Consider the following 20,613-nt stretch of genomic DNA (forward strand, 5'->3'; position numbering starts at 1 on the left):
AGAAGAAGAAGAAGAAGAAGAAGAAGAAGAAGAAGAAGAAGAAGAAGAAGAAGAAGAAGAAGAAGAAGAAGAAGAAGAAGAAGAAGAAGAAGAAGCCAGAAGAGTCGCTACTATCCACCAGTAGGCAAGACGAGGCTTCCGGGAGCCAAATTGAACAAGGCAATGCCTCTGAAGAGCCAACATCAACTGCGGAGTCTGGATCCGAGGTGGAAGGACCGAGTATCTCGGTGACTGACATTACACTGTATAGGCACACACACACTGGTATCATACGCTCGAAGAAGTGCAAAAGGAGCATCGCAGACTGGAGCTCTCTGCTTTGAGCTGGGCATTTTCATATATCATCGATGACCTCCACTCTCTGCCGATCAATCAGATCCGCAGTCTGATTGCCAGTGTGAAAGGGTACTGTAGGCAATGGGAGTGGTCTACACTGAGGAGGTTACTCCCTCCTCAAACAGTCAGGACCTTCAGTAAGAAGTTAGGAATACTAATTATTCTTACAACACTCTATGACTGCTTCCTCGAGCACCCATTCTTATATCTTGATGGAAAGAGAGGTCCAGATGATGAGACTGATCCGGACTTCGGGCGGAAGCTCGAGTTCTTGTTTGAGCGGTTGTATGAATGTGAGAGCTACAGTTTCTCATCCCCCTCCTTCTGCTTCCGCATGCCCACTAACCTTTCATATCTCACAGCCGAGCCGAGATATGCGGCGATTTGGAAGCTCCATACCCAGCGGCTGGCCAATCCAGCTCATAAGCTGCATGCCCCTAACTGCAGCATTGGGCAGTATCACGCCAAGCGACGCGAGGAAGCACTGGGCGATCTGGCGGATGAATTGCTTCTCAGTCAGCCCTTTTGTTGGTTGTTGAAAGAGATGCACTCGAGTGATGAAGAATCCAAAAGACGAGATCGGCTCATAGAAGTATTCCGACAGGGTTGCTCATTCATGATAAACTTGGAAGCATGGTTCGGTGGGCGGCCTGTGATTCATGACATTGACCGACTCAATGGTGACTACCGCAGCGAAGTAATGCAGCTTGACCTGAGCGCAACGCGGCGGAAGCCAAAGTTATGGGGCCTGTCTCCCCCAATCCTGTTGTTTTCACGCCCAGGGCTATCATACGAGCACACCATTATAGGCTTGGAGTTGAGAGATACGGACATGATTGTTCAGGCGCAGGTTGTGCCTGAGTATATGCCTAATGGGAAGCGAAGAAAGATGGTGCGGAAGCCACTGACGATGGGGAACGCGCCAGATGTGATTGACGAAGGTGAAGAGGACTTTACGGGTTATGGGAGTGAGATACCTGAGTCGGGGGAAGATTGACTGGAAAGAATATTCTCGTTCTTCCTATGTTTTTTGTTTCCTTACGTGAAAATCGGACTGCCGTGACTTCCGGGTATACCTACTTTGAGGCAAATTTGACGATCTCCTTACTTTTATTCTGGAAGGCCATAGATGAAATCATATGAAAAGGAGGAACAAGAACTGGACCGGTAGCAGCTTATGCTAGAACAAAAGCTGGAAATGACCTGCCCCTGGGCAGCCAGTTTTCTTTTTTTTTGTAACGGGCAGCGCGCGTCACAGTCGCACATCATCGGCCTGAATGCACCCTGAACTCAACCCGGCGATAAGGCATAATCCAGCCGGGAAGGATACCTGCCGTGGACTGCCCATCCCCGGAGAGTCTGCCCATCCGGCGTATAAGCAACCTTACTAGGGATTTGGCCACGATTATCAGTGTGAAGTGGCTGGAGCTGAGACACTTCTGGAACTCGGCCACTCCACACAGCGCAAGCCACACCTGACCCAACCCAGTAAGCCATCCAAGCACAAGGAAATATGCAACGCCATGGGTCTGGAATGGATGGTTTTCACGGGTGTGTGTAGAGCCGAAGTCGACGCCCACAACGATTTTAGTAGGGTTGCGTTGTCTGCTCATAATTTCAACGTCACCTGTGTGCTTCATGGCTCTGAATGATGTGGATTTGCTAATCTGGTTGACGAGGAAGTTGCTAGACGAGGGATAATGATGAGAACCAAGGATGGAGAGGTGGAGAGTTTGAGAAATAGAACAAAGAAAGCTGGCAAGTGTGAAGCTTTCAAGATGGAATGAATTATGATCAAGCTGGCTGGTGGTTTGACTCCCCTCCACCGGCGCACAAAGAGAGGGGTCTGTCTCACCCAACAAAGACGAGCCTCGCAATTTCTTCTTCTCATCTACGTACTCTGCTTTCTCACTTTCCGTCTGGCTATTGCTTTTCAGCAGAGCAACTTTCTATTCATCGTTCAACACTTCTCCCCTACCCTCTCTGACATCATGGTCCGGACCCGAGCCGCTGTAAAGAAAATAGATCCAGACATATCAAGTCCTCCTATCTCCCCTCCTGCCGGACAGGAAGCAGAAGAAGAGCACAACGTCCCCCGAGAAGTCAGCGTCTGAGGAGTGTGCGTCTGAGGAGTCTGAGCCGGACGAAAGTGGAATCCTTGAGTGTGGCTTCGGAGGATGGAGTTGCGAAGGCGACGATCTGGATGATGCCCAAGCTTACCTGGAATGTCTTATTTGCACCTGGGCGGCTGACTATACGATCAGTAACTTTAATTCCCTTCCAGCTGATCGGATCCGGGGCCTGATCGCGAGCGTGAAGGACTACTGCGTACAGCTAGAGTGGTCAAGCTCTCAAAAGTCTGTTGCCTCCAAAGGCAGTCAAGCGATTCAGCCAGATGCTTAAACAGCTTATCGTGATCAAGGCGATCTATGAGCGTTTTCATGAACAGCCTTTCGCATATTTGGATGGGAAAAAAGGCTCCGGCGAGGCGGACGATCCAGAATTTGCTCAAAAGCTTCAATACCTGTTCAAGCGATTCTACGAAAGTGAGTATCCTTCAGGTCCCTGGATATGCGGTATGTACTGATGTCCGTCCTTATCTGCCACAGCCAACCCCAGATACGCGGTGCTCTGGAAGTTTCATACGCAGAGGCTAGCAAACCCCGCTACCCATGCAGACGCCCCGAATCTTGAATTCGGCAAGTATCATGCCGATCGACGCGAGCAAGCGTTGGGCAACTACGCTGATGAATTGCTTGACAGCCAGCCCTTGTGCTGGCTCCTGAAAGAGCTACCCGTGACTTCCGACCAGTCCGAAAGAAGACGAGAGGCACCGACAAACCTACTTCGCGAAGGTTGTGAGCTCATGATAAAGTGGGAGATGATGTACGGTGGGCGGCCCACACTACATGGTCTAGCTGGGCTCCCAGATGTTTATGACAAGAAATCGATGAAGCTCGACGCGAGCGCCTGCCGCCCTAACCCAGAGTACTGGGATCAAGCTCCAATTCTGCTTGTTACGCTCTCCAGGCTATCATATGATAACAGTATCCTACACCAGCGCATAGGAAAGGTCCACGTAGCTGCTCAGGCGCATGTCGTGCCTGAATTCAGGCCCCATGGGAAGCCTAGGATGGTGGAGAGGAAGCCGCTCGGAACGGGGACCGAGTCAAATACCCCCGGAAGAGACGAAGATAGTCACATAGGTGATGAGAGTGACTATGGGAGTGAAGTGGGTAACGAGGTGGAAGACCAGAGCGATATCGTCGATGCTTTCTTCCGGGCTCAAGGCATTTCTCCACCTGCATGCCTCCGGCACAGCTGAGAAAGAGGAGGAGCAAACGCTTTTTAGCCGATGCCGTCAGGCTGTCTGGTCTGGGAGCTGCTGGAAGCCTGAAGCCGTGTGGCAGTGCAAGATCCCTCTCAGCGTTTGCATGCTTGGCTGCAGTGTGCGCTAAGTTCAGAGACAAAGAGTGCACTGTGCATACCTGTTGTACGACCCATTGCGAATCAGGATGATGGCGCGCGGGCTGGATGCTATTGCCCAGAAGTCAAGCTCATCCAAGAGAAGCAAACCACGAAGAGTTCGATAGCGTCCAGCTTATCACCATCTCTGCGGTCCGCAAAGGCTTTCATATGTTGCCATGCGTGCACCCTATTTGGCGACTCACGAAGATTCCTTTTGTCTTGTCTGTCCTAGAGTAGGGTGGCCGATGTACGCAGCTAGAAAAGCTTTTCATGCCAGAAGTATAAAGTAGACGAATTCGAGTGGTGTTAGGCTCCATGAGCCGCGGGGTTGCTACCAACTATAGCCTCCCGTGGTGTTTCCGGATGCCGACGGGATCCCGAAACAACCCTTGGAGGACCGTGGGTGTCGGCTCAGGATTTTTCTGTGATTTTCTTTGTTCTAAATGCTGAGGAAAGACCGAGTGCGAGAGAGCTTCTGCTGAGGAGTGGTTGTGGGCGACGATTATGCGGAGTATCCTGGCACGAGAACCAGCAGAGTATTGTGGGTTAGGGTTTTGAAATATAGCTTGAATGTGCCTCTGCTGCAGGAAAGAAGATAAGCTTACACTGCATTTGTACTGCCATGTCTACAAGGCACGGGAAATATCCTGCATATTTCCATTAGTTAGCAATAGTACGCACCCTCAAATATCCACGGACAGAACTACCAATATCCCTACCCGAGAAGTCGGGTGGTATAGGGTCTGTATAGTTCTTAAAGACCTACTCCGTCACCCCCAGAAACCCAACCCAACCCAACTACCCCAACCCAAATCAAACACAACCACCAGCCCCAAAATCCAGACCTCAGCATTCCCCAAAACAAACCCAAACCCAGCGATGAACCAAGCCAAGCCAACTTGGCTGGAAGCCTACATACATATGACCGCATCACCACCCCCACCCGCGCAAGCAAACATGAAATCATGTGGTGCCCACTAGCAGACAGCGTGACTCTCCCGAATCCAGCCGACACACAGCACAGCAAAGCACAACATCCAAACTACTACCGTAACATAACTAAACTGATCCAACTAATCAACTGGAATGCCAATGATCGTCGCAGCTGAGAATGGAGGATGACTTTACCTTACCTTGCTTAGGGGCTGAAATGACACGAGATGAATGATATTGCACACCGGATTCATTTACCACTATGTAGGCAGCTCCTGCTGATGATAACAATGGTGATGAAGGGCAGTTGTTCTTATTAACTGCTCACTCTTCCTTTCTAACTGCTACTGCTACATTGTTTTGATTATTTTGTTGGTGGGTTTGAGGTGGGTATATCTGTTTATCTATCGATTGCCGTCTTATCTTATCCTGCTTGCTTGGTTCGTTTACGCCATACTAGCATACTATACACTCAGCGCACAGATTTATTCTATCTTTCGCAATATAACACCAAGCAAGAATAGACAGTCTATACACTGCTGAACAATCAAACAAATCACAATGGACACAACACCACTCAAAAAATAAATGAATGAATGGATGAACAAAGAACACCACCGCCAGGTCCTCTAAGCATACTCCAACCAATACAATCAATTACACCAACCAACCGCACAACCAGAACAAAGCACAAAGCATACACAAGCGTGGGAAATCAACTCAGCTCAACTCAACTTATTCGGTCGACACAGAGTCAGAATCACGCCTCAGACTACTCACTCACTCACTCACTCACTCACTCAGTTGAATGAAGTCAGAACCAAGACTCCGACTCAGACTCCGTCCAACTCAGAAACACTCATTTCACAAAAAGTGAGCAGGGGTGGGTACGGTACGGTATTCATATACATCATTTACTCACTGCTCTCGCAGCTGGAATTGAGGTGGAGCTGATTTGATTGAAATTGAATTCAAAGTGAAATTAAGATTGAGATTGAGCAAAGTGGTTATACTTCTACAGTATACAACCCAAAACTCACCACCACACACAGCGGCGCAGCAAAAATGCTCCCGCCCACACCATCACCATCACCATCGCCTCCACCGGCGACAATGGCGAGGTCTGTTTCGATCACAGCACCGTCATCGGCATTATCATCATCATCGGCAGAGGATGAAGAGATGGTAGAGTTCCCCTTTTCTACCTCCCTCACCAATTACCTAAACCAAAGCTAACATTACAGACCACCGCCCTCCACGAAGCCCTAACCTGCACCAGCTGCGCCATCGACCGCATCCCCAAATCCACCTTCCGCGCCGACACAGCCGCGGGCCGTTACGATCCATCCCTTCCGATGCCCTTTCGATCACAGGATAGAGAATTCGAGATTGCGCCGGATGAGATGTTCCCCGATTCAGATGCGGATGGGCGCCGGAACGACGATAAGGATGAGATGGACATCGAAAACGATGGGGTCGATTTGCATCCTCGTCTATGGCGGTCGGCGTCTCCGACAACCGCAAGGACACATTCCGCAGAACAACGAGGGCGCTATATCAGCTACGCGGAGCTCACGCCGCCGGCCACCCCGCCGTCCGGGTCGGATTCCACGGGCCATTTATATGAGGCGCTGGTGGCGCGGTATTTCGTTTCGCATGATAGCGCGGCGGATGTCGCCTTCGCGCGGTATCGCGCGGATTACCATGTCCATGTGCACTACATGCTGCGGCGGGGCGTGCTGGGTGTCTGCCGGGATGGGAAGGATGTCTATGAGCTGAAGGGCTGGAAGCGCCGGTTGCATGCGGTGGATTCCGGGGAGATCGCGCTGGAGCAGCTCGAGTCTGGAATGGTGGATTGGCGCGATGGGATGATGGGGGGAGGCGGAGGCGGCGGTGGGATCGGGAAGGGAGGTGGAGGAGGGTATTACGCCTCAAGCCCCTACCAGTCTTACTACCCGGCTCCGAGTCCCACGGCGGCCCTACCGCGAACCCAACGAGCAATGGGCGGCTGGCCCGACGATGAGAACCAGCTAATGGTGTATCAGGTGGCGCTATGGAGAAAACGCGGGCGGAGTCGGCAGAGGCGACTCGAGGACGCGCGCATCAAGTGGGCTTTCATTATGGAGGAGCGGAGAAGGCAGCGCTTGGCCGCCTTGGCGCAGGCGCAACACCAGAAAACAGCGAGCAGTGTCAAGGTGAGGTTATATTGCTCGCAGGCCGGTGGGGATCGGAATCTCATACGGGAGATCGAAATGGATGGGAGGTCGTTTGGAGAACTCATCAGATGATCTCGGTGGAGGGCATCGTCGCAAGGGAAGAGAAAGGCAAGACTTTTTCTGCTTCATACAACTGGAATGAGCAATATCGAGATCAAGATCCAAAGCATCACTAGCACACACGCACACAAACTGCCAGAACAAGAACACGAAATCGGGAGTGAAGGCGAGCGTCGGACAGGCCATGGACCCAAGACTCAACGACTGTAAGTAGGTAGGTCGGTGCTGCAAACAGCGCAACAATGCAAGTTCAATGAGTCAGTCAATTCATCGAAGGAGAAACGCCATACTTTATTCATTCCAGAAAGGAAACCGCTATCATGTAAGGAAGGTCAGTCGCAAAGGCAATGAGAACCAACACATGCAAGAAGGTTGACCATGACAAAGGAACACGCAAACAAGGAATGTGATGATCCGCTAGTTAGCGAACGGTGACTGTCTGGAGTTGTCAATTTGAATCTGTAGGCATCTTGCCTGATATATCACCGTCGATGACATGCTTGCTCAGATTTCCACTGGGCAGCACCTGCTATCGACTTCCCCGACCAGTTACGGCCTCACACTTTCTCCATGCCCGACATGGGCACATCATGCGGGGAATTCTCATGAATCGGTCGCTTGATATCAGCCAGATAGGACTCATGGTGATCCTGGGGCCGCTGAACCTCCGCGGCATTCTTGCCCTCGGGGCGCTTACGGCCCAGTCTCTCGCACCAGTGCTCCGCACTGACAAGGGTGTCATTGACGACTCCACTGACCTGGGCCATCATGTCGAGGCCTTCCTGAGCGAGCACCAGAATCCGATGAGCGCTAACCGTGGTGTCGGACGCAGCCGCCGCGGAGTCCGGTGGCGGGTTGGAAGTCGAAGCAATCTGGAACCGATGCGGCAGGGAGGTGAGATGACGACGGACAAGATTCCGGGCATTCTCCGGGAGCGCTCCACCAGCGTACTTAGAGACGATATCCACCACCCTCTTCAGAGTGGACAGAACATCTTCCTTGACCGCCTGTATCCGCTGCGTCAGCAGATTCGCCTGGGAAGATGCATCCTGGCCCCCTTGGCCAGACTGCTTCGAGCTGTCCCACTCCTTCAGCGCGCCCTGCAGCGCCAAAATAGCCTTACCCAACCGTCCATTCGCCCACCGCAGCCACGTTAAGCAGTACTGCAGACTACGTAGCGACTCCTCACTCATCGCAACACCCAGTCCAGACGTCGAGATCATCAACCGACTCTGCCAGGTCGGCTGAGTCTGTCTCGAAGGACTGTCCCGTCCAATCTCATCGTAGCTGGGCGACTTCTGATCATCATACGGCGGAGGACCCTCCGCACCATTTTCCATAGTATCATCCCGCGGCCCTTTCTCAACGTCCACGTCAGCGTCCGCCGAGGGCTGCTGCTCGGCTTCCCGCCCATGCACTTTCCGACGTTTCGACCGACCCGAGTTGGCCGATGACGAGGCCCGACGCTGCAACGCCCACCGGAGTCCGCTTTCCACACCGGTCTTCCGACCAACGGTGCCCACGGACTTGGCAACAGGCGACCCGATATTCCGCTCGATGAACTCAGCCCCAGACTTGAACCGGGGGGAGTAGGATTTGGAGTTGGTATAAGCCGAGACAGACCCATTGATGGCCGAGGAGATGAGGGGGTGCGTAGACGTCAGGAGAGAGAGGAGGGGCTCTGGCTGGGACTTTTGTTGTTCGGATGTTTGCGAGGTTCGAGGCGATTGCCCGTATTCTATATTGCCAATACACAGACCCATAGTCAATATTGTCTCATGGTAATGATCATGCAGTAGAGATGAATGGAAACAACAGGAGCGGCAAAACAGCAGAGTTGATTCTTATTTCTAAGAGGCAGAGAGGGAGGGAAGAATTATTACCAGTGCGCAAGCCTTCCAGGGCTTGGGCGGCTTCGATATCATCCATGGACAGGACACTGGTGGCTCGACGCGAGCGATCCTCGGCCGCAGTACTGTGATCGACATCCATCATAGAAGACGGGGGAGGAACATGTTGATGGAAAGAAGAATAAGAGGCGGGAGGCGCCGAGTAGGGTGCAGTCGCGGTCGAAGAGACTAATAAAGGAGAAGGCCGAGCTGACTTCGTCGTCGTCGTCGTCGTCGTCGTAGTGGTGGTGGTAGGCGTCGTGGCGTCTCGAACGGCAGAGATGGGCGGCTTTGGGCCAGGACCAGAGATGCCGTCGGTTGGACGGTGGTCCATGGCTGTCCTCCGACGGCCAGAAAGGGTAAATGAGTCGAGATGAAAGTAAGAGCCTGGAATTGGTGGGCTTAGGCGCGTTTGGTTTGAGACTAACGGATAATTGGGGGGAGGGGCGAGAGAGGAGAGGGTTCGGAGGAAGTGGTGGTGGGGAGGGGGGGAGCAATAGTAGGATAGAGGAGAGTAAGAGAGTGAGCAGTTGATTGATTGACTGACTGACTGATTGAATGATGAATCGCTTAGAAGGATTGCAAGTTGGAGGGACTTTCACGTGCAAAGCCAGAGAAAAACCCAGGCGCGGCGGGCCAAAGAAGAGCCGAGACTGACGGGGTTGTTTCGGCACTCACTCACTCACTCACTCACTTTCCTCAGTTGTCCCTCACTGGGCTCGCTCTGGCCTATATATTTTCAGTCTGACTCCTGTGATAGCCACTTGACATCTAACTACAATATCCACAGCACAGTATCATTTGAGTTGGTGGTCTGTATGTTAAGTTGTCGCATATCCTTAACCTGTCCACTGGTTATGTCAGTCAAGTCCATCCACTACTTTAGCCTCAGGCACATGCAAACGAAACGATAGATCACAGAGTTGGGAAACTAACGAGGCCTTGACTTTGACTGGGCCTTAATCCTCGCCCCCGTTCACATGCTGACCCGAGTCACAAGTCCATCCATCCCTCAGTCAGTAGTCAATCAATCCTCCTTGTTGTGTCGCCCGGGAGGAACAGCCGACGTGTAGTGAGAGCGAAGACAGCTCGTGGAAACTGCCGTTTGCAGTCAGCCTCGTACCACTAGTTAAAGTCTTCCTTCCAGCTTGACATGTGATGACGCCCACCGCATTCCATCTGCACCGTCCCACCGCCTGCCTTTTCCATTGAAGCCCGCTCCCATAGGCTGATACTCGCGATTACTCATCCGAGCCACCATTCAGCCGATCAGGGCCAGCTGATCAATGAAGCTCGTACGGTAGATCATCGTCGTCCAAATTACCCAGTACTAGTAGTAGCCTCATGCTCTATAGTCGGAGGAGAACTCTATCCAAGAACCTGAAATGTTTACCAAGGAAGGCACGCACATGCATCTAGCGTCCTTCTTGCGACAACCAAAAATGTACCACACAAGAAGATGCGCGAGTTTCATTTCCAGCCAATGAATAAAACCAATCCAAGCTGAAACCCTCCCCCTCATTCCACCGACATTCCATCATCCGGATCGTAGTATCCGCCCGCTGCTGCAGACGGCAGGCCGAGGTGCATGGCTTCGATAGCCTCATGGCCTTCGTACTCGTCGTCGCCCGATCCGGTGTCTTCTTCCTCCATCGTGTCCCGAGCCGTCAGTTGCGCGATCACCTTCTGGTTTACCCGATAACAGGCGAGAACCTCATGTGTCACTGTCCGGGCCGACAGGTTGCTCGTCTTCATCTGACAGAGAACCTCACCGAAGGCGTGCATGACAAAGCTGAAGTTGGGGTACAGCTTATACGTGCTTGAAGCCAGGAACCGAAGCCACTCGGCCGGGCAGTGCTGCCAAACCAGAAACAAGGGATGGTTCCCTAACGGAGGCTCAAGAGCTTGCGCTTCCTCCGCAATCTGTAAGGCACGGGCGGAGAAGGACTCTTGGCTTCTTGCGAACGAGTTAGTCCATTGTGCGTGCAATGCTCTGAGCTCGTTGCTGACAGCTTGCAATGCTGTTTTTAGCTCCTTGTCCTGCGTGGCTTGCTGCCTGACTTCGTTGTAAACCCGTACAAGGTCTTCATCTCGCTCAGAAAAACCTTCTTTCTCAGGAAACTGGCTTTCGAACTGTGTCAGAACCTTCTCGCGCTCCTTGCCGGCTACTTCGAATTTAAGAAAGTCGGTGATGTGAGCCTTCTTGGGTTTCCGCCCCGGGTTCTTGTACGCTGGTGGCTCGCGGCGCTGAGGACTTATTTGCGCTCGGTATCGCGTCCAAGCTTCCTCAGGCAGCTGCACACCTACCTTACGGCCGTCCACCAAATAGCTTAAGAGAGAAGCAAGTTCAACAGCCCTGGGTGCGCTGATCGATTCATCATAGGCAAGCATCTCATGCTCTACCGTGCAGCGCCCTAGATTCGACAGAGTCAGATTGAAGGTGAACGCACTCTGGAGGAATTCGTCCACGGATTCTATTTCTTCAATGGGTACGGATTCCTCGGTAAGACCAAAGAAGTTGGGAGGAAAGTGGCTGCTTGGGAGGTCTGAGTTGGAAAAATGGCGTACGATGTTCTGGTCCCAGCAGATCCATGGCCTATCCCCGTCGTAGTCACCGCCTGAGAGCATATGCGCTAGAGCTACGTCACCCACACTAGGAAACACGATGACATCCTTGAAGTGGCGAAGTTCTGACCTCCACACAGCCCTCCGACGTTGGATATCGGACGGAAGATGAGCTGGAAGTCGGCCAACAAGGACGTCAATGCCATCTAATAACGTGTCTTCGAATTGACCCTGACCATCGCGCCAATTGGTGGAGAATCCAAAGTGCACCTCGTCTTCTTTGAGTATACCGTAAGGATCTGCGATGCAAAAAGCATACGTCGAAAGAGGGACTTCTATATGCAATTCTTCTTCATATCGCTCCAACACGTCTTTGAGAACTTTCCCCAGGCGCTTACGAAGGGGAAAGAAGCTTCGAGGTGCAAATCCAGCTTCAGTGAGTCGGATGATGAATTCTGCATCGTTTGCCGTCCACCTTTCTAGGCGCTTGACCTTGTGTGACATCAACCCCGGCTTGTCATCCGCCGAAGGCCGGATCTTCTGAATGAGGCTGCGACAGAGGACCGGACTATCAGACTCAAGTACCTCCACAAAGTCCTTGTACACCGCCTGAATACCGTGTCGAGTGAGATCGGCGATATGGTCCCTCACATGTCCGCCTTGCTGGAGGATGGCCAGGAGTTGAATATTCAAATTAACGGAGTGCAACGGCTTGGACCACTTCACAACCTCGAAGGTCAATTGCTCATTGTCCACGGGACCTTTCCAGGTTTGAGGATGTGGCTGAATCTTCAGCTGTGAGTCAGAAATCTGGATCCAAATGTCGTCGCCACACTCCGCAGATAGTTGCGACTGATGTCGGTCCACCATCCACAACCCTTTAGCTCCGGCAAACCGACCCTGAAATGCACTAGGGGTATCTCCTGTGATTCCCAACATATCACAGATACAGCTTGCCATTGCTCTTGACATGAGAGCACATCCATCATTCATGACGGGACGGCCTGGGGCATCTGGCAGTGCCAGAATCTGCGATGGCCTCATCACCACCGTTGCGTAGGTTTTGGAAAGGCCTAAGGATAATCTCTGGAAAAGTTTGCAATTTGACTGACCGATATTCGCTTTCCAAGGCATATGCCATTCAATGAGGTCGTCCACGCTCATCTTAGTCCGGTTCGTACTGTTCTGATTTGGGGAAGGTAGGGATGCTGGTATGCTCACGCTATGATCGAAATCGATGCCATCAACAGCGAAGAAATCCACTCGGAATCTTGGTTCCGATTTGACCTTACGCTTCGACTTGACCTCTTCCACAAAAAAGGGCCGCCATTCCCTACCCAGGCACCGGTGCACATTATGCGTTAACCAGAGAGCTAAGATTTCTTGCAAGTCAGTAGTAGACTGCGAGGCCACCCGGAGATGGGGTGGCGGCCGCGCCGGGGCAGGCATCGTCAAACTGAGAAAGCGATCTGAGCCAAAGCGTCGGTGAAAGCGGCAGGTTCGTTCTGTCTTCAGAGGATGAAAACTCAATTTCAAGACACCGTTCTCAGACTCAGTGCACCACTCCATATCCCCTGTCAAAACAACTACTTCTGAATGCTTGTCCGTCTTGAAATCGCCAGTGGCGGCTTCCCAGGCCTTGCGAGTTGGCTTCTCCGGGAGTGGCTTTCCATTGCGTTGATTATGGCTCGCAATCCAGTGCCAATAGTCGTCCAGAGATTTGAATGGGATGGTGCCACCGACCAGCATGCGACTCAAGGGTACACCCCAGGCTCTTCCTGTTCTTTCTAGCTCATATCGATAGCGAAGTGGGACCGAGCGTGGAGAAGTCTGTTCGTACGTGAACGGTCCGTGCTTCAAGAGCTCTCTCATGACCTTTTCCTCATCGAAATAGCGAGGTTCTGAATCCAGCTCCGAAGCCAGGATCTGCTGTTCAAAGGTGTCTCTGGTCTCTTCACTAAGCATATGTTCTACCACCGAGTCTTCATACATGGACTCATTCTCCGGCATGGGCTCGGTGATCGTCGTGATGAAGGAAATGTTATACGAATTGTTCCGAGTAGCGAAAAAGTCAGATTCAGAAGTAATAGTTGTTGCGAAGCTGGGGTCTGCGTCGCTCTGCGCAGCAGGGACAGCATCATATTTTCGGTATATCTGAGGAGCAAGCATTCTATCCACCAACCCGGAATGTTTTTTCTCCGGCTCAGGGCGGTTGGGACTCTGGAAGAGGTTAATAGGAACAGTCGCAGTTGTTGACCGCCGCTCCTCAGGGGCCTGAGATTCTGTCTCCATCGGGGAAACTGATCTTGCAGGAGCTTTGACAGGCGAACTCGGTGCGGTGTGGAACTCATCCTCGTCTGCAGAGAGCCTCCTCTTCAGAAATCTAGGCGTGATGCCTTTGTGCTCAGGCTCCGTCGAAGGGTGATCGATGGGCTTGTTCGCCGGGAATGAGCCTTCTCTCAGAAAATAAACCTCGTCGTCAAGCAGTCTGAACAAGTATCCCAGCCGCTCTTCCCGCTCATGCTCTTTTCCCATCAACGACCGTTGCCCAGCCGAATTCAAGACTGCATTGGGAGCATAACCTGAATGTGTACTGGCCTGAGTTATTGATCGTGACGAGACCCACTCGTCGAAGTTCTCAAGAACCCGATACAAGGGGGCATGGCGAAAGTAGAGCTGCTTGATAGCATAATAACATCTCCACGCCAAGCTCTTGTTATCGCTTCCAGGGGACTCGATACGGGGGTTTGGGATGTCTAGCGAGTATTTCTTGTTGATATCGTGAATCACTTGAATCAATTCTCGCCCGCTCCGGGCTGGAGTAGTGGGGAGGCTCATCTCTTGAAGTCGAATACAAGAATGACCTGCACACGTACAGTTTGGTGTCCAGCGAGTTTGGGGCTAACGATTGGCGGGGTGCATCGACCGGGAGTTTTGTCTTCTCTGATGATCACTGATCCAGGGTATTGTAAACAAACGAGTAGACGACCTGCGCCAGGCTCTTTGCTCAATTATCCCTTTTGATCAGCTCAATGTCAGTGCCAACATTGAGAGGGGTATGACACAAAATAGCGTCCTGAGAAGAATTGGAGCCAGGGAGGTGTGAAGGGGAAAGAAGAGAGGGGTAGTGGCTGGGATGGTGAAGTTGCAGGCAGAAGATAGTGGTGTGTTTGACGCTAAAGCTTGACACCTCCCCTCCATTTGCCCCTCTCGGGCGAATCACATCGGCAACTTACTCTTGACTCTTGACGCCGATCGCCTCGACACTATCTACTTTTGAGCTACAATATCAGCTAAGTATCTGGTTCCCTAGCTTGCTATCTATCTTCCTTGGACCTGCCTTCTTCATAATACAGGACACATGTTGTCCATAGACAAGCAAACCCCGCAAGGTGGCTTGCGTATGCGACATGTTCCAATTCTATACTCCGCTGTTAACCCAACATCATATCATACTGATTCTAGGACAATTGAGGTTCTCTTAATTGGATTACATAAACACGAATTAAGTTACCTAGCGCAACAATGAAGCTTTTATAGCGCAGAAGTGCTCCCGAGCCGCAAACTGTACTGTACAATCATGCTCAAACAATTACTGCCCGGATTCTGATCACTCTTGCCCAGTCAGCTGTTATTGTTATGTGGGGCCCCAGTCACAGCAACCACGAAATCATACTTCGACGCATGCGGGCTGATTCTGGATAAGCCTGAATAGGTGCGCCGGGCGCTGCAGGAGTGCAACCAGCATCTAACGAGTTCTGTGCGGCTTTGGTGGTCCTCATATCCACGCTCTCAGGTTGCACCGAATGGGTCCTAGTAGCGAGCTTGTAACCAACGGCAAGAATTGCATAGAGTGGGATCCACACGTAAGAAGTGACAAATGCCGCATAATCAAATCCTTTTGGAAAAGCATCACGGTTCGTAAGATCAAACACACGAATGATTGAGATGAAGACACAGGCCAGCAGTGCGACCCACGATCCGAGCACACCAAACGGAGCCTTGAAGACGAGATCATCGTCGGCAATCTTCTGAACTTTCCGGACTCGCACAAATGAGATATGAACCACCAAAATGGAGCCCCATGTAAGTATGCTAAACATCGAAACCAAGTTAACATGGTTGTTGAACAGCTTCTGAGAGCGGCTGAAGCAGTTTAGATACGCCGTACAACCTATAAGAGCGCATATACCCAAGGCGTATATCGGTATTCCTCGACCATTGGTCCGACAAAGGAAGGAAGGGGCATGCTGGTCTATAGCAAGCTCATATAGCGTTCTTGTCGCCATGTAGAGGGCTTGATTAGCAGCCGAGATGACACAGACCAGGAGAAAGGCATTCAATATATGCGGTAACTTCGGCCATCCAGTATATTGTGCAATCGCCACAAAAGCTGATGCCGGGCGGGGCCTGTAGGACGGCTGACTGAAGGCCATGACGCGCGTACCGGAAGGAACAAGTATCCCTAAGAGAGCAACGTTGACAATGTTAAAGGCCAAGATGCGGTAGCAATTAGACTCAATAGCTTGCCCCGCAACCTCTCGAGGGTTGTGTGTGCGTAGTATAGTTATTCCCATAAGCTCACTTCCGAGGTAGGCCAGCGTAGCAGAAGGGACAGTTCGGACAATTGCGCGCAATATGCCCATAGCCTCTCTGCCCGAGTGTTGAGCAAATGCTCCTGGATAGCTCCAGTAGCGGAATCCTTTCTTATCATGATCGGGGCCACCGCCGCATGCCAGAACGACACACAGACAAACCAGTCCGAACATCACGATGATCTTCACGGAGGACAAAAGGAGTTCGTACCTATCGAAATACTGACTGCATCTCGAATTGGCGACGATGATCATTGTGAGGAAGAAGGTGATCCAGAAGATAGAGTATACCTTCTCATCACCTTGCCAAAACGCTATCAGCAACTCCCCGGCTGCGAATTGGTTGGGGATCACAACCATGAATTTCAACCAATAACTGTCATGATTAGACCGTATCCATACATGAGAACCAATGTCTCAAGTCTGACGACTCACATCCAGCCTAGTGTGAACCCGAGCGCCGGATCACAGAACCGGGACGCATTCTCGGCCATTGATGGCTCAGGGGACCAAGATGCGACTTCACCCAGAGCACACAGAACTAAGTAGACGATTATCCCTACACATGTGTAGGAAATTAAGATGGACGCAGGCTTTTGTGGTCAGTGTTGATCGATCAGACATTGTAGAGTACTCACTCCAGCGCTATTGTCCCCGGTTAGTATCGAGCCAAATGCGGAACAAGAAGTCAATGCTCTTACAGTAAAAGCGCGTGACCGGCACAAATCATAAGACCAGTATTGATCGCTCCTCCAATCGCTGTGGCCAATATGAGTAAGGCATACACGCTGGTTTTTTCAAAGAGAGCGCACCTAGAATATTGACTTGGCGTGGGGTTAAGGCTCCATACACTGGGATGAATGGCCGTATGCGCTGAGGGATAGAAGGCTGGCTAGAAGAGATGTTGTTATCGCTCGTGGTTGGGGCACTGCCACAATCTCGATCGTTGTCGCAAACTTCCTCGGCCATTGCTACCCATAGCAAGTGTGTCGCCTCCGCGGAGGATACAATGCCGTGATCTAGACCGTGATCTGGAAATGCCCCATAGCTCTCTGGCTGTCAAACAACTGGCATCCGCGGTGTCGTCCGGACCGGAAAGAGCTATGTTGGAGTCACGTGGTTGGTGTAGTTTCCTGAATAGAAGGAGCACTCCAAGGTTGCCGTCAGTAGTCACCTAACCGAGCATTAATTACGTTGGTCGGTTCGAATACAAGATGGGACCATGATGAAAAGAAAATTGATTTTATCTTTCCAGTGACCGTGAGACCTGTCACCGACACTGGGCGATTTTGAAAAATCCCCAAAGTACATTGGTATATAAACGTGAGTGGTGACGTAACCAAACCCTCCACTCAAGACAGTCATAAGCCATCAATAGATACACGAACGCCTGTCTAGAAACCCGGGAATAGAAAAATACCCTAAGAAGGCAGAAGCAAGAGAAGCAAGAAAAGGGTAAGGGCTGCCGTCGCGTAGTGTGATGAGCACCGGATAGGTGGCACCGGATAGTGAATCATGATCGGAGTACCAGGAAGGTAAAGGCGCATCTAGCGCGGGATCGTGTTTCTTTCTAATAGTGAACAGGTCTTGTTTTTCAACGAGACATGTACAAAGAGTCGCTCGATTCGGTGCGAGGGAAAATGCGAGTGTAAAGAGAATCACTGGACTCGGATCGAGGGAAGAAGCGCTGCTGAGCCTTGGAAATGGTACGATCGGTATACACGCCCTTGGCTGCACCCCTGACAACCGTCTCAAGGTATTCCTTGAAGTCAGTAGGCGTGAAGTCAGGGTACAGTTCCTTGGAGGTCACATAACCCAGGTATTGGGCATATTCCGGTGTGTTGTCACCCCGCAAACCCCAGGACAGCTGGTATTCGGCGAGATATCTGGGGATGAACTTGACGGGATCGAAGGGGTATGTTTCACTAGATTGACGGGCTGCGAGCACTCTGGTGTAGATGGTTTCCTCGGGGATCTGCAGCGATTATTGAGTTAGTCTGTGTTGTGGCCGAGTAAATGCCAAGACCACCTACGTAATTCCTTTGGATCTTCTCTTCACTGATTTCTTCGAGGAGATCGTAGATCTGGTTTTGAGTTTTGACCTCGTTGTATGCCATAACCATCTTGTTCAGTGTGCGGTCATCGACAATGATCTTGGCGACATAGCGACCGATATCCCTCAAGTCCGTCAACGCGATGGGGGTGTTGCCGTCAGCGACGATCTCGTTGTTGGCGGAGGTCATGGCATAGTCGATGCGACCAGACTCAAGGCGGGGGTAGGAGAACTGGTACCACCAGCCGACATCGATGATGGTGTAGGGAAGTCTGAGCTGCTTGATGTGATTGTAGACCGTCTCTTTCTGTGGAACAGATTAGTCCGGAACGCAAGATTTGGAAGAACCAGATGGACTGCTGTATCATACCTCGTCTCTCAGCCACATGATGCCACCAGGAGGAGCCACTGTGATGAAACCGCAGGGAACAAATCGCTGAACACCGGCATTTTTCGCGGCTTTGGCTAGGGGGATCTGATCCTGTTGTTCGGACGGGCCAACACAGCTGATGACGACATCGATTCCGGTGAGAACGTCGGTGAGCGATTCCTCGGGTCCCTTGAGGTCACCTTTGCGAATCTGAACACCCCGCTCTTGCAGGGCAACGATGGCGGGCTTCTGGACCGAGCGAGGGCGAACAAGTGCATGAACTTCCTGTACAGGCGAAGGGAACCCGATTAGATCGATGGTCGGCAAGGTAAGCAAGATAACAAAAATGGGCTACATACGAAGTTGGGCTGTTCTAGCAAGCCATTTGCAATGGAGCCACCAGTTTCACCTGCTGCTCCGACGAGCAGAACCTTAGTTCGAGACATGGTGAACGAGGCGAGTGGCGGTTAATCTGGGGAAGGAGAAGAGGTGGTGGTGGTGGTGGTGCTAGTGGTTTTGGTGATGGAGATGGTAACAGTGGTGGTAGTATCCGAGATAGTATAAAAGAGCTGTGCAGGTTGGCGGACGATGGGGGGAAGACAGATTTATCAAGAAGGGAAAGGGATCCTAGAGGTGGGCTTCCCAGCTGGTTCCTTGCTTATGTATTTCGAGCGTTGACGTTTTCCCAGCGGAATGGAGGGTCAGTCGACATTACTTATTATTATAAAGGCTGGCGTCCCACTTCTGAGGATGGCCACTACCCACTTTTCGTCTTATCCAGAATTGGCCAGCAGTGGGTCGATTCCCTCGATTGTGGGTGTTAAACTCCCCTACGAAAGGCCGTCGGCCCCCCTCTCTCCCCTTAAAGGTGCATGCAATCGCCTGGAGAGGGAGGGGGAAAAGAACCGGGTGCCATTTGGAGCAATAGACCAACAGTCCTTCTAGCCGTATAATATACATAGTGGCTTTCTGTTTTATTTCCAATGTTGCATGTTTTACATCAGATGCATTTTCACTTTAGAAATGAATACTTAGGAAATAGTTATGGTGGTTCTCCCGCATGGGCATTAGTATTATTAGCCTTAGTCAGAGTTGGCAGAGACAGGGTTGGACCACTTGAAGGAAAGACTCGCCGCTGCGGCTCATAGTCAGTGCAGTCACTGCAGTCACTGCAATCAGTGAGGTGAGTGAGTGAGTTGAATGTGGCAGCCTCGGGGGGGAAGTTACACCTATTTTGGTCATTACGTCACTTTCCTTAGTGGTTTCCCACACGGCTTCCCGGGCAGGGGGACTTTTCAGAAGGGCTCCAGGCTGGCTGGTGACGATACCTGGGGTTTTCCGGCTGCTAGGCTGGGTCGGTCTCAGACCAATTCTCTCCCCCCCTCTGCATTCAATTCCCTTCCTCTTGATGATTCAGTGCATTCATCATTAGTCCTCCACAATGAGAACCATCCTTTGCGATCGGATCTCTGTCTTCCATTCGAAAATACGTAGCCTTTTCACCTTCCCCTTCAACCCCCCTTGAAACCACCATAGTTTCTACTTACTTAGCTTGTCCAATAGTCACCAGCACGTTCCTTTAGGTGTCTTTCCCTTATTCTTCGCGCATAATGCGGGGAGAAAAAGAATTTTCTCGTCTCCCCCCGAAACCCCAGCTTTAAGAACGCATGAAAGGGCACCAAGTCCAATGGCTGAACCCCCCCCCTCCCCTCCCCCCACGTCAGAGATCTTCGGATCTGCGTGGCGGATTCTGCTTTTATGGCCCTCTGTAACCCTTTGAACATGACGACATGTCCAGTGCCGGTCTTGTTACCTTGAGGACATTTCTGGGTCACCCAATGGTTCCATGGTTGATCGCATTAGTCTTCTCGAAGACAGGACAGAGTCCATCGCAGTTCGGTCTGCTGCGATTTTCATTGTTGGTGCGGAACAATGCGGTCGTTAACTGCCAGTGTATTATACATCCAAAAATTGGTTCGACAATCTAGTCGGATCTTCGATCGCGTGTCATTCGCACTTGGGAGTTTTCTTCCAGATATATATGTACGGAGTATAGAGAATTACCTCTGCTAAGCGGGAGACATCGACATCATTTCGTCAATTGTGCAAGATTCTTAAAGAATCCGTC

The 20,613-nt window shown here is 51.4% G+C and overlaps 6 protein-coding genes across 6 annotated transcripts in view; 3 read left to right on the forward strand and 3 right to left on the reverse strand.

The window, feature by feature from the left end:
- The window catches only part of BO97DRAFT_424380 (uncharacterized protein), a gene marked incomplete at both ends in the record, with an annotated part of 1,484 nt that extends 151 nt beyond the window's left edge, over positions 1–1,333 (forward strand). The window contains 3 exons of the mRNA XM_025696969.1: positions 6–206; positions 251–410; positions 699–1,333. Coding sequence (XP_025551900.1) covers positions 6–206; positions 251–410; positions 699–1,333 — 996 coding nt within the window. The remainder of the gene's footprint in view (positions 1–5; positions 207–250; positions 411–698) is intronic.
- A 274-nt stretch (positions 1,334–1,607) lies between these two features.
- Positions 1,608–4,018, forward strand: BO97DRAFT_451419 (uncharacterized protein). Its single transcript, XM_025698981.1, has 4 exons — positions 1,608–1,889; positions 2,362–2,664; positions 2,711–2,882; positions 2,946–4,018. Exons 1-4 carry the CDS (start codon positions 1,860–1,862, stop codon positions 3,659–3,661), a joined length of 1,221 nt encoding a protein of 406 aa, XP_025551901.1. The 5' UTR covers positions 1,608–1,859; the 3' UTR covers positions 3,662–4,018.
- Positions 4,019–5,767: 1,749 nt separating this feature from the next.
- On the forward strand, positions 5,768–7,458 carry BO97DRAFT_442974 (uncharacterized protein). Its single transcript, XM_025698320.1, has 3 exons — positions 5,768–5,922; positions 5,982–7,344; positions 7,401–7,458. Exons 1-2 carry the CDS (start codon positions 5,803–5,805, stop codon positions 7,023–7,025), a joined length of 1,164 nt encoding a protein of 387 aa, XP_025551902.1. The 5' UTR covers positions 5,768–5,802; the 3' UTR covers positions 7,026–7,344; positions 7,401–7,458.
- Positions 7,459–7,570: 112 nt separating this feature from the next.
- BO97DRAFT_344529 (putative clock controled protein (Ccg-8)) lies at positions 7,571–9,008 on the reverse strand (the record flags this gene model as incomplete). The annotated part of the gene is made up of 2 exons (XM_025691739.1): positions 7,571–8,751; positions 8,897–9,008. 2 exons carry the CDS (start codon positions 9,006–9,008, stop codon positions 7,571–7,573), a joined length of 1,293 nt encoding a protein of 430 aa, XP_025551903.1.
- Positions 9,009–10,417: 1,409 nt separating this feature from the next.
- On the reverse strand, positions 10,418–17,007 carry BO97DRAFT_477741 (uncharacterized protein; the record flags this gene model as incomplete). The annotated part of the gene is made up of 7 exons (XM_025700579.1): positions 16,875–17,007; positions 16,764–16,821; positions 16,701–16,707; positions 16,498–16,655; positions 15,144–16,438; positions 14,704–14,733; positions 10,418–14,331 (listed from the first exon to the last, which is right to left on the reverse strand). The coding sequence occupies exons 2-7, from the start codon at positions 16,790–16,792 to the stop codon at positions 10,421–10,423; spliced, it is 5,430 nt and encodes a 1,809-aa protein (XP_025551904.1). The 5' UTR covers positions 16,793–16,821; positions 16,875–17,007.
- Positions 17,008–17,286: 279 nt separating this feature from the next.
- Positions 17,287–19,169, reverse strand: BO97DRAFT_470214 (aromatic alcohol reductase). The gene is made up of 4 exons (XM_025699929.1): positions 18,845–19,169; positions 18,486–18,770; positions 18,096–18,422; positions 17,287–18,037 (listed from the first exon to the last, which is right to left on the reverse strand). The coding sequence occupies exons 1-4, from the start codon at positions 18,929–18,931 to the stop codon at positions 17,657–17,659; spliced, it is 1,080 nt and encodes a 359-aa protein (XP_025551905.1). The 5' UTR covers positions 18,932–19,169; the 3' UTR covers positions 17,287–17,656.
- Between the last annotated feature and the right edge of the window lie 1,444 nt (positions 19,170–20,613).

The sequence above is a fragment of the Aspergillus homomorphus genome (genome assembly GCF_003184865.1).
Source record: "Aspergillus homomorphus CBS 101889 unplaced genomic scaffold BO97scaffold_16, whole genome shotgun sequence".
NCBI classification, from domain to species: domain Eukaryota; kingdom Fungi; phylum Ascomycota; class Eurotiomycetes; order Eurotiales; family Aspergillaceae; genus Aspergillus; species Aspergillus homomorphus.

What these genes read in the sequence shown, in the direction of transcription:
- BO97DRAFT_470214 (XM_025699929.1), bottom strand. Translation starts at nt 18,931, where the DNA reads ATGTCTCGAACTAAGGTTCTGCTCGTCGGAGCAGCAGGTGAAACTGGT. An exon ending in TCATGTGGCTGAGAGACGAG is followed by an intron (nt 18,423 to 18,485) that starts GTATGATACAGC and finishes TCTGTTCCACAG; the next exon opens with AAAGAGACGGTCTACAATCA. An exon ending in AGAAGATCCAAAGGAATTAC is followed by an intron (nt 18,038 to 18,095) that starts GTAGGTGGTCTT and finishes TAATCGCTGCAG; the next exon opens with ATCCCCGAGGAAACCATCTA.
- BO97DRAFT_451419 (XM_025698981.1), top strand. Translation starts at nt 1,860, where the DNA reads ATGGGTCTGGAATGGATGGTTTTCACGGGT. An exon ending in AATGGATGGTTTTCACGGGT is followed by an intron (nt 1,890 to 2,361) that starts GTGTGTAGAGCC and finishes TAAAGAAAATAG; the next exon opens with ATCCAGACATATCAAGTCCT. An exon ending in CGAGCGTGAAGGACTACTGC is followed by an intron (nt 2,665 to 2,710) that starts GTACAGCTAGAG and finishes TTGCCTCCAAAG; the next exon opens with GCAGTCAAGCGATTCAGCCA.
- BO97DRAFT_442974 (XM_025698320.1), top strand. Translation starts at nt 5,803, where the DNA reads ATGCTCCCGCCCACACCATCACCATCACCATCGCCTCCACCGGCGACA. An exon ending in CGGCAGAGGATGAAGAGATG is followed by an intron (nt 5,923 to 5,981) that starts GTAGAGTTCCCC and finishes CTAACATTACAG; the next exon opens with ACCACCGCCCTCCACGAAGC.